At 30.7% G+C, this 11,573-nt stretch overlaps 1 protein-coding gene across 2 annotated transcripts; it reads right to left on the bottom strand.

Annotated features, from left to right (window-relative positions):
- Positions 1-4,284: 4,284 nt before the first annotated feature.
- Positions 4,285-6,835, bottom strand: LOC132722012 (perlucin-like protein). 2 transcript variants are annotated; one of them, XM_060706404.1, is made up of 5 exons: positions 6,685-6,835; positions 6,363-6,477; positions 5,856-5,941; positions 5,356-5,446; positions 4,285-5,168 (listed from the first exon to the last, which is right to left on the bottom strand). In XM_060706404.1, the coding sequence occupies exons 2-5, from the start codon at positions 6,421-6,423 to the stop codon at positions 4,948-4,950; spliced, it is 459 nt and encodes a 152-aa protein (XP_060562387.1). In that variant the 5' UTR covers positions 6,424-6,477; positions 6,685-6,835; the 3' UTR covers positions 4,285-4,947. The 2 variants fall into 2 exon arrangements, with proteins under 2 accessions (XP_060562387.1, XP_060562388.1); XM_060706405.1 differs by having other exon boundaries at positions 6,764-6,809.
- Positions 6,836-11,573: the final 4,738 nt, after the last annotated feature.

Raw genomic sequence — 11,573 nt, 5'->3', positions numbered from 1 at the left:
AGCTACTATATCTACATTGTATATTAGGTCAAATATCATATTTAGATACCAGTGCCGATATGGTCACCTAGTCTAGCTTTGACGACCATAAATATTTTATCCAGTCGTTCAAAATAATAGGAAAAACATGACTACACAAATAATTCAAAGTCAGGCGATAAATTGATTAACAGGTTGAAAATTTTAGCACAGTTAAAAGATTAGTGATGAATAATTTAAGAAATGAATTCCAAGTCAATTATTTGACATTAACAGCAAATATATGATTTAGGTTATGAGTGTCTTTATTTCTAACAAACTGCAAGCAATTGTAAAGTTATCTACTCATGAAATATGAATACAATGTATTATTAATACTTTAAATAAACATCTTGCAAGAAGTTGATATGCTGATAACATACTATTTTGTATGTTTGTTAAATGTGTTGACTTTCATAAACACGTATGTTGTTCTGAATTAAATTACAATTTAATTCGATTCTAACAACAATCCTATGTTCGTTTGTAAAGTACACAATAGAAATAACTCTCTACATGTTGTGAACATTGGTGATAACCTCCTTTGGCACCAGTATAGACTCTGCACTTCCGTGCTGTTGATAGCTGAATCTTTTAATTTGATATTGAAATAATGGACTTTATAAACGTATAAACAAAAAAGAACAAACTGAATCCCTAAGTTGTTTAGCCCAAAACGACAAATTTGAATATGTTCCAAGCTCAGTTTGATAGCCTGCTCATGGACGGTGGTGGTAATGCATAGATCCCTGACCTGTTTTATTCTAATAATCCGATTAGTGGATACAATAAAAAATTCATAACAACATGGTCCTTTACAAAGAGCATTTGTCAATGTTTGGTTAAATTTATTGTTATTCAAATAAAAGGTCAGAGTAGGGATCTATCAGTTGCAATGCTACTGGACTAAGCCATTACCAAGACGGACCAGTTAAGGACAAGCTTTTAAGTACACGGTATTGATCGACGGGATGAAACAACGGATCAACGTATTTGTAAGATTGAAGTGCTCTAATACCGAAGGTCAACTTGTTATCACAAGTTTTAAGAACTATTTTCAAAATTTAACAAATAGAAAAAAAATATGGTCAAAGTATTCATTTATCGCGATATACAACTTCCTCCAGTGACCCTTGGTATGTTGTAACAACAAACATATCCTGAAAAGATTTTTGGAAATATTTAAATATGCGTAATAAAGGCAATCATAAAAACACAATATTGTTACCGTTGTAACTGTTGGAATGATTTTGTCAGGAACACTTTTTTAGGCTACTGAAGTAAAATGGTACGGTAATAAACCATTAAACTTAATCATTGAAAAAGAATATAAGCACTTGAAAATGCAAAAAAACGCTGTTACAGTAAATCTTATCTATTAAGATCTTCTGATAAATAAATGAATAAAACAGGATGATTAAATATTGTAAACCATATAAATTATCGCCCTTGGTATTGTTACTGTAATTAGTTCATCAATTTTAAGTTGTTAAAGAAGGGGTTATATGTACGTGTTTTGTGTAAATTTTACTTAAATTCTAGCTGAATATTCATTTAGGGGAAATGTTCAAGTTTTGGCGAATTTCCTTTGTTTGGCGGTTTAATTTTTTGGGGTTGAACTACTGTTCAAATTATAACCTTGTTTGTCCGTGCCCTACGGTTGAAAAAGCTGCTCAACTGAAGTGAGCGTCTGTATTTATAGACTTTTGCGTGTTAATTCCAAAGTGAAATTTGCCCATTGCTAAAACAATCAAAAGTACTTGAGGCAATGGGATTTGGCAACGGAATGAGTAAACCAAGCACAGCGTTCCGCTTAATATAGCACTGTCATGGCTCATACGCTGAATCTGTCAGCTAAAAAATGAAAATAATACACATCAATGCGTTCTAGTGACATTTTCAGTGTTTACGTTTTGCATCTATTGTAATGGAATAATAGTTCAGGTATATTTCTACATATCTGATTGTTATAATTGTCATTCTTGGGTCAGTTGAATATCTACGCTCAAGTTATTTCGCGGCGCGGATCATGTTCACAAAGTTCTGAGTTATATTTCAATGGTTTTCCACCTCGAAACATTGAATACTTATACTGTTTACTGCAAGATATATAGTTGTTGGTAAACAACCACACAAATCACGGGATTGAAGGAGCAGAATTCAATTAAAGGAAAGGCAATATCTCATCACACTGTCAAATTGTTAACATGTCTATCTATTACACTATTATCACACTTTATTTAATAACATTCTAACGAACCAAAATTAAGTAATTCATATTGCATGAAAACGTGTTTTTGACAATAGAATATCAACGTTAAGAATAAAAGTGTTAGTTTACATTTGATTAAATATAACATATATTGAAAAAAATGCTATGTATATATTTCTTTATCTATCTAAGAATATTGTACTCACGCACTTACAGTTTGCCTGTTTGCCCTAATTATTGCTAATCTTGCGGGACGATGTTTGAAGTTAGGTGATGAAGATGTTTTCCAACTATTTACATATATCCGGACGAAAAATCAAGGACGTCACTTATAAATATCATGTTTCTCTCTATACATGTAAATGTCAAATCGTTAGGATAGCAAATATTTTATGCGAGTTTTGGGAAAGCAATCTCCATCAGTTTAGTGAAGGCAATATTGTCATGTGTAACGTTTTATTTTCAGAGGAGAGAATATTGTTGTTTTGAAGGGAGTTTTGTTGATTTGGCAGGGTTGGTTGTGATCGTACTTGATCTGGATTCATTGGCTGTAATTAGTTGTTTGAGTTATTGTATTATAGTTTGTTGTTGAGTTTGGTAAGAATTATTTGGTTGATATTGGTTGAGTTGTATTGAGTGATTTTTGTCTTGTCAAAATAATCACAGTTGATGCTTTGTTTTTGAAGAGATCTGTAAATATTGAGTGTTTAGTTTAAGTTGTTTTCAGATGCTGATTAGATTTTATGGATTTAATTTTTTGGGTTGAATGTTTGTGGTCTATACTGTATCTTTGGGTTGTAAAATAATTCATTTCATGCGCTTTATGTTAAGACGATTTTATTGTCTTGTTTTATCATAAGTTGTTAAGAGATTGGGCTTTCAATGTGTTTAGAATCGCTTCGCGTAAAAGACGTATACGTAAAAGATATTTTGTATAAGTGGTTAATGAATGGTGTGTGTTTGACTTGGGTGTAAATCATGATCAGAGCTTGTTGTTTAAATGTATATATGGATTTATGATACAAAAAATAACTAAAAAACAGTGTTAAATAAACAATAACATGCTAGTTTTCCAACTGAGAATATTTCAATTTTAAGTCAGACGGTGCTGCCCAGCTTCCATATCTTTCCTTAGTTTAAATAAATATATAAATCTTTCCTTAGTTTAAATAACAGCAAGGCAGTCATCCCCCTGACACTTGGACTGGGAGTCAAACGGTAAAAGCGATGACTAATTATCAATCATAAGGAAATTGATAATTGTATGATTGCAGCAGTTTTAGCACTTATTACTGTTTTATACATCATAACGCGTGTGAATAATGTTGGCAGAAGAGCAGCAATCCAGTTTTGTCTGTTCCAGCTGGCAAGGCTGTAAAATCCAATTCGCGCTGAACAAGCTAACTAGAGATAATATTACCAAACCTGTTCAAAAATTCATCATTTGTGGTTTAAGTGTTTTTCACAATTAAGTACTAAATCAGTAAAATTTATTCAATTTAATAATTTGCTAATAACTACCGAAATATAATTACAACCTTGGTTGTATAATTATCTGTGTGCATTTTGTAGAATAATTTATTTATAGAATTAATTTCAAAATGAGTGGTAATACACTAACAATGCTGCCAAAGGAGCAAACATTTGCCAAGTGTTTCCTTTGATTATCAATTAATGTGGATGTGCTCGGCCAATGCAAACTAAGCACTGGTTGTCATTAATCATTGAAATGCAGTATGTAACGCCAATATGTACAAAGATTCCAACAAGCTGGAATGTTTTTCGGACTGACATTTTATTAAGGATTGTAATGAAGATATAATCTTCACTAACAAAATATCAGAAAAAATAGTTTTAATGCTTTATTTTGGGAAAGGCTAAACTGCTTATATAGAATAAAGTATTCGGAAGCTTATGGACAAACAACTAAATGTATATCATTGCAAAGATGCCAGGAATATTTATATTTACAAAACTGAAGTTTCATTCTTTAAAATAAAACTGCCTTTTTGCATTTTGTTTTAGGAATTTCAAAAGAATAATGTAACTGTGTGGAGTCTTTAATTATTTCTGTTTATTGAAAACGATAAAGTTACATTTTTGAATCTACAGCTACAAAAATCTGAGAAATAAAACTCAGATGAATTCTTTTGTTATTACGTCAGAAGCTTGAGCTCAAATATAAGCAAACGGACATGAACAAATGCTCTTAAAACAATTTTTATATAATATATTCCATAAAAACAAACCTTTCTTTTAAGTTTTCGACATCAAGTCTTTCTCTTAAAAGAAAGACATTTATAACAGATGACGAAATGTTCGTTCAACTTTTTGCTAAACAGATCGTGACATTAAAGCGGAAATGAAAGTTTTGTCTAAAAAACAGCATGTTTCAATTAAAACATATACATAACATGAGTATAGTCAATATATAGAATTTTTTATCAATAGAATATCGAACAACATATATGATGCAAAATTGCTAATAATTATTCATCTCATTTTTATTTGAAACGATTTTTGCAATATTTGCCGAGATTGGCTGTTTTTCAAATAATATTAATAATACATTTTGATCTCATTTCAATATGATACACGATAAACAACGCCGAGAAATGCTTTTAATCTTTTTCGCACAAAGGTTTATGTATGTCATTGCAGACCTATTTTCATGCATTATGGTTGAGTCAATTTTTATATCTTTGATGAGTGGACATTTAATTTTTTTCGCACAAAGGTGTAAACTTGTTATGACAACCACTATCATTCCATTTATAGTCTACGCTTTTGTAGAAATGCACACAATCGTCATTGCGATTACCATAACTGTTAGGTTCTCCTGGACCCCAGTCAGAGAATGTTGCATGACTGTTTGTGTCATACCATCTCCAGATTCCCTCATGAGTCCTGTCAGTCAATCCCATCCACGTATTCCCAGCTGTAAATTGGACACAAGATACTTTTTCTGAATAGTGTCAAATATGTCCTGCCTGTGTAAACATGATCTATATTGTACAGACTATGCCATTTTAATGATAAATTGGATTTATTTCAATATATTATCATATTATTTCTACAAAACTGCTATTTTATCATATGTCTAAAAGGAATAATAAAAATGTTACCATTAGTTTTCTTAAGTAAATCTTTCAGGAAAGTATTTTCAGCTAACGTGTCAAGCCGGACAAGATAAGCACCTCGATCATGACAGTACACCTGATATAACGAATGAACATGTTGAATGAATTATTTTTACTACTTGTCTCTGTAAACAAAGATAAGTTTTCAATATTTTATATCAAACTGTGAGATTTTCAAAGCCAATATCTTAAATTATAAATAGAACCAACTATCTATTTTCTGCATAGTTAAAATTTGATTTGAAAAATAAATCAACAATTGTTGAGCATGAATGTGACAAAAAGAAACTGAGTCTAAAATAGCTATAGAAATATTAATAATTGAAGAGTTGTCACTGAATTGAAATTAATATTCTAAAAAGATCTTTTTAAATTAATAAGCTTGCCTACACTTTTTACCAAAATAAAATTAGTTTTATAGAAATATAGTAGCAGTCTTACTCTGACTGTTTAAGATACAGAATTATACTACATTTTAAACATACTTGCGCAGCAGAGAACGTAAGAGGCGTTCCATAACCAATGTAATAACAGTGACCATTATGAGGTATCCAGCTATCATTACAGCAAACTAAAACCATAGATCATTGAAAAAATATTGAATAAGTATTAAATAATACTGTTTAAGTGTTACAACTTCATTGTCTAAAATACTTTTAAAACTCATTTAAGAATTACTTCGTTATAATATATATATATATATATATATATATATATATATATATATATATATATATATATATATATATATATATATATATATATATATATATATATCATGTCAAAATGTCTCCCGCGCTACAGAGTAAAATGTTAAAATAATCTTATTTCAATATTCTATTTGCCTGCAAACAACAACAATGGGTATATATAATAGCTAATAACTGTAGGACATAATTGTATAACTGAATAATGAAAATACTGATTAAGCAGTCATTTTCCCTTCTTGTCATGTCAATGTTAAGATGCCCGTTTACTTTGAATTATTTTACCGGCTTTTATTCCTGGAATCAGGAGGGTAACGACAAACAGCAATGCTAAAGAAGTCTTCATCCTGCCAGACTCTCACACTCGCTTGTACATGTAGTTACTTTGTATTTTAAACAACTGCAATAATAATTATAATAATATAAACAATATTGTGTCCCTCCTTTATTAAATATCTTGTCTGTTAAGAATATACATTAACTTTTGAGTTAATTGAATGAAAGACATTTGCCAGATTATATATGAAACAAACACACACACACACACACACAAAAACGGAAAGAAGCAAGTAAATAAGTTTGAATAAATTTGAAAAGAATATCAAACCACTGAAAGTTCCAATAAATTTAGATTTTAATGATAAAATCCGCAATAAATTGACTAAAGTATTTAGATGATAAACAACTTATGAATATGAAACTATAAAGTGGCCTCTTTCACAAACAAATTTCCTATTAAATGAACATCGAATTGGTTTTTTGTTTGTAATTTGAGGGATGGGTGTAAAGTCCATATGCACGCACACGAATGCACACTGTCTATCCATATAAAGTACCTAATTATGTTTTATGCTTGTCGATTTGATTGTTTGTTTTCGAAGTTTTTCAAAAACAAAACAAAAAAACCGTTAAGAGAAATCGTCATTTATAAACAAATGACGTAAGAGAATCAGAAACATAATAGGGTCACATACAAAATGTACAAAAAAGTTTCAATATTAAATGCAAATCTTATAAAAACTAACTATGCAAAAGTACATGTTACATTATTCTTAAAAACTATTATGAATACTAGTATATACAACTGATATCATGTGTTTTGTAACAGTTAAATGTATACGATAAAAAAGTATTCATCAATTCTGTTGAAGGCATGGTTATTCTCTGTTCCTGTAAACACATGATATCTTGATTTATAACACTGCCGTGCCGCTTTTGCGACTCTTATAAATTGTATTGCATGTCAGTGCATATATTTTGGCGTAAAGTCATTTGCGTTTTATGTACATAGCGTTAAGACACCGCACCGAATGTTTGAATTAAACTATAGGCGTATCAATAAAAACTGATCCTTTTTCACTTCAAACAGTCGTCTTTAATTTTGGTATGTGATAAGTAGAATATCAATTTCGTATAAGTTCAGCATTGAATTTATTGAATGAGTTAAATAAAATGATATTATACTCGTAAGTGGCTCGTATACTATAATTTTATTCAACTCGTTCAATAAAGTCAGTATTAAACTTACTCTCATTCAATATCCTTTATATCTTGCATAGTCTTTCTTAAAATTACCCTTCTTTTGCTTAAGAAATGTTGGGATGTCCTATATTTTTCAATTCCTTAAAAAGTTTTAAAATTTTCTTCTGTTTAAAAAGCTTGTGTCGTCTATCCTTAATGTTGGGTGCCCAACTCTTAAATAATTTCATGTTTAACATACAAACCATCCTAGACTGTGCTCTTATAACTGAAACAACATGGTGTTTATGATGACACACTAAATTGTATATGTAATTAATGTTGATAACATAGCATACAACATTTCGCTTCTGAATAATTCTAACAGCAACACACACTTGATTATGTTTAAAATGAATGTTGATAGCAACGCATTCTAGAATGTGCAAGGAATAAGTTTGATGGCAACCCATATTGTGATAATAATAGATTCTGAAAGAAACACATCATGGCTTGTGTACCAAACCTTATCGTAACACATTCAACACTGTGTATAAAGTAAGTTAAAATGATTACTGTATGAGTAAGTTTAATTATGACCACTATAGCTGAAAATACATTTAAAACAGTAAATATACACGCCATTCCCGCTAGCATCTTGCTAATGACGACTCAGTCTGCAGACACTTAAAACTATTTGATATGTATATGTTGACCATTAGATGTGACATCAATAACAGAAATTTAATATTTTGTTAAAATTCAACGTCGATATGTACCATTTTCTCTAATGCATACAAGGTACTACTCGGGATTTGATTGTTTGAATTTTTTAGTTTTGCTCAGCTTGATAAAACAAAACAAAAAAAACAATTGTCAGTTTAGCGAAATTGTCATTTAATAACAATTGACTAAAATAAACAAATGCATAATAGAGTACAACAAAGTTACATATTAAACGCAATTGCTAAAAAACAAACTATGCAAAAGTTCAAATTACATTATTATTTAAACTTTTGTGCATAAATGCACCCGAAATCATATATTTTGTTGTAGTTTAATGCATATGAAATATTTTAAGAAACCCTGTGCTATTATTTATTAACTGAGATAAATCAAATTAAAAAGAGATAAAACAGAATCCCTAAAGAGCCCCCAAACGACAAAATTGAAAATATTGCACGCTTGGTTTCATTGAGCCTGTTCATGAACGGTACCGTCCACATCCTTAGCACCGGCTGAACCCTTTCCCTCATGAGCATATTGTGAAAAATGGCCGTTTTCATTGAAAAGCCTACTGTTACAAGTTCAAACTGCTATGAAACTATGAAAAATGCTTCAATACTAATCAATTTCGGCACAAATGTTGACTGGACCATTGCTTTTGTAACGACATGCTCAGTCTTAAATTTTCTGTTACCATGGCAACGAGGGGACATATCAAAATTGCCAAAAATCACTATTTTGCCTTGATTTTTTCCATCAAAATTTATTTCAAAGTGCTGCAACTTCTCAAGGGATTGAGATAGAGTCAGAGGCTTTTCAGCATTGGTTACACGTTACCGTAGGATCGACCTGAGGTCATTTTTAGCCTCTCACAAGTCCAAAATTTTCTTGGATGAGGGGACTTGTGGCCCCTTCAAACCCGCCACACAGAAGGAAGCGCAACCCCCCCTCCTTCTGGCAACCCCCTGATGTATCTTTTGGATGGGGGACGGCGCAGAAAAAGTGCTCACTTTTTTTAGAAACATTTCTCAAACGAAAACCTTTTTGGGGCCCAAAAATATTTGATCTGATAGTATATGTCATCCATGGAGCATCTAATGGCCTGGCACATATATCTTTGTAAGATGAATTATGTGGTTTGAAACGTTATCAGCGTATTTGTTGGTATTGAAATCAAAGCATTCGTCCCATTGAAAATTGCAAAAACTCATTTCGAAGATTAGCTTAATCACCCCGATTATATTCCTAAATAGTACTTTGACAACTATGTTGTTTTGGTTTCCTAAATTTAAAAAGACAAATATTGGAATATGGTAACGCTGTTCTTGATGAAGAATATGCTCCTTTACGCCAGATTTTATATTTGTACTTTTGTTTTATACAAAGACAAGATAAATTAATGATTGAGAGAATTCTTTGAAGTGCGTTGATTCTTCAATGATTTGTTTCATTCTAAATTGTAGACAGATAGAAATATTTTTTCTGTTTGTGTTATTGTTGAGAGCATCATAATTAAAATCACCTGTTCATAAAATGTCAATAATATTTGAGTCAACAGAAAAGCAAGATATTCTTCAATATTATTCTTATAACCTGTATTTGCGTTTGGAGTATAACAAAAAAAAGACAGGATAGGACACGTTTATTATTTTCAAGGGATACTTCTATCCAAATATTTGAAGCATAACCCTACCATGAGGATAACCACCTATTCGACCGTTACTTTCGTGTGTACTGAAGAATAAAGGCGAAATGTCATCAGTTAACATTGTATCATAAAGCCATTTTCCGAGAAAGCAAGTATGTCAAACTCTTGAAATTCAGTAAAGAGAAGATCGAGTTTATGTCTTACGTTCGGTAAATTTATTTGGGCTAGAGAAAATGATTCTTAAATCTTGATGTTATATCTGATTTATAGGAACTTGTAGAAAGAGGAGCGGGGTTTTCATATGTTTCTCCAGATTATAACAGAAATATAGAAAACAATGTGTAGATGTTCGTAATAAAGATGAATCTCAGTTCATTAAGTGAAGCACTTGTTTAAAAAACACATTTATTAAAGAGGCCAACTCAAGATTGATTTAACATAAATACTTCACGCAACATACTTGAATACTGCTAGATATATGACTTATTTGGTGTCTGTTCCTTTTGGTATTACGGTTTATATAAGATGTAGATGAAGAAGTTAAAGATATTGCAAAATAAGGTTTGTCCTGTATTTGGGCCGAATGATCTCATATTAGTCGTGAACAATGTAACTCGGTACCTACGTACTGTTAGTAACAAGGACCACAAGACAAATAATGGTTCATTCTTCTTCTTTTTGTGTTATTCTTAGTACAACGTTTCGTAACATGGTTAATACTTATGCTGGTTATCTATTTAATCATTAACAACATGTTTGTTACCATTGTATGTACTTTGAAATAAAAATAATTTTTTACATCAAGAGTAATCAGTTATCGTCAATGTCATTTTTACATGGCGGACAAATCGAATGTAAACATATATATCATGAACAATGGTTAAATTGGGTGTAAATCTGATATATCTGTCATTATTCGTGTTTTGTTTAATTCAAATCCTTTTAAAGTATCTAAATGATAAATGCGTCACGTTCATTGGTCTCTTATAAGACCTTATGATCAAATGCAGATTCAATCGGAGATACTCTTTATCATAAAAAGTTTACATGAGCTTTTGTTGAAAAATAATTCAAACATGATAATCTTTAACACAAAAAAGTTATTTGCTCATATCTTACAGGCACTGTTTAGATACATATGGCGGTTTTCCAGTTTTACTGATTCAGAAATTGATGATCTGTGCATTATCATTTACAGGGACTTCCATTATCATTTACAATAACAAAAATCCAGTTCGCTGAGTTATCCCGAAATAAATTGATAGCTTTCTAACATGAAGTCTGTGTCAATAATGCGACTCAAACATAAACCTGTTTTCAAATATAAATTATACCGCCATGTGTTCATACAAAAGTATACCCCGTATATTTGTATACCGTTTTCTTATTACTGTGAGTTTCTACTTGTCCAAACAAACAATTTAATCTTATTTCATTTTTTTTGCAGTATATTTTTAAAGTTCGTATTATTTATATTTTAGGTTTCAGTTAAATCGCTTGGTGCTTTCGGGCTAGTTTGAGAATAAGGTTTATCGAAACAAGTATCAAACACATCTATTTGTCCATAATATGAAAAATAAATAAAGGGAAATAAATATGGATACATACATTAAAGATTAAATATGCATAAAGTATACATGTATAACTAAAGAGAAAAGATTAAA

This window comes from Ruditapes philippinarum, unplaced genomic scaffold (genome assembly GCF_026571515.1).
Source record: "Ruditapes philippinarum isolate M1 unplaced genomic scaffold, ASM2657151v2 ctg1061_1_1_1_1, whole genome shotgun sequence".
Lineage (NCBI taxonomy): Eukaryota > Metazoa > Mollusca > Bivalvia > Venerida > Veneridae > Ruditapes > Ruditapes philippinarum.
Note: the sequence above shows the minus strand (reverse complement) of the source record. Positions and strands in the feature narration are given on the sequence as shown.

Coding starts and splice junctions, on each gene's coding strand:
- LOC132722012 (XM_060706404.1), bottom strand. CDS start 6,423: ATGAAGACTTCTTTAGCATTGCTGTTTGTCGTTACCCTCCTGATTCCA. Junction 5,942..6,362: donor GATTCCAGGAATAAAAGCCG/GTAAAATAATTC, acceptor CTATGGTTTTAG/TTTGCTGTAATGATAGCTGG. Junction 5,447..5,855: donor TTACGTTCTCTGCTGCGCAA/GTATGTTTAAAA, acceptor TCGTTATATCAG/GTGTACTGTCATGATCGAGG.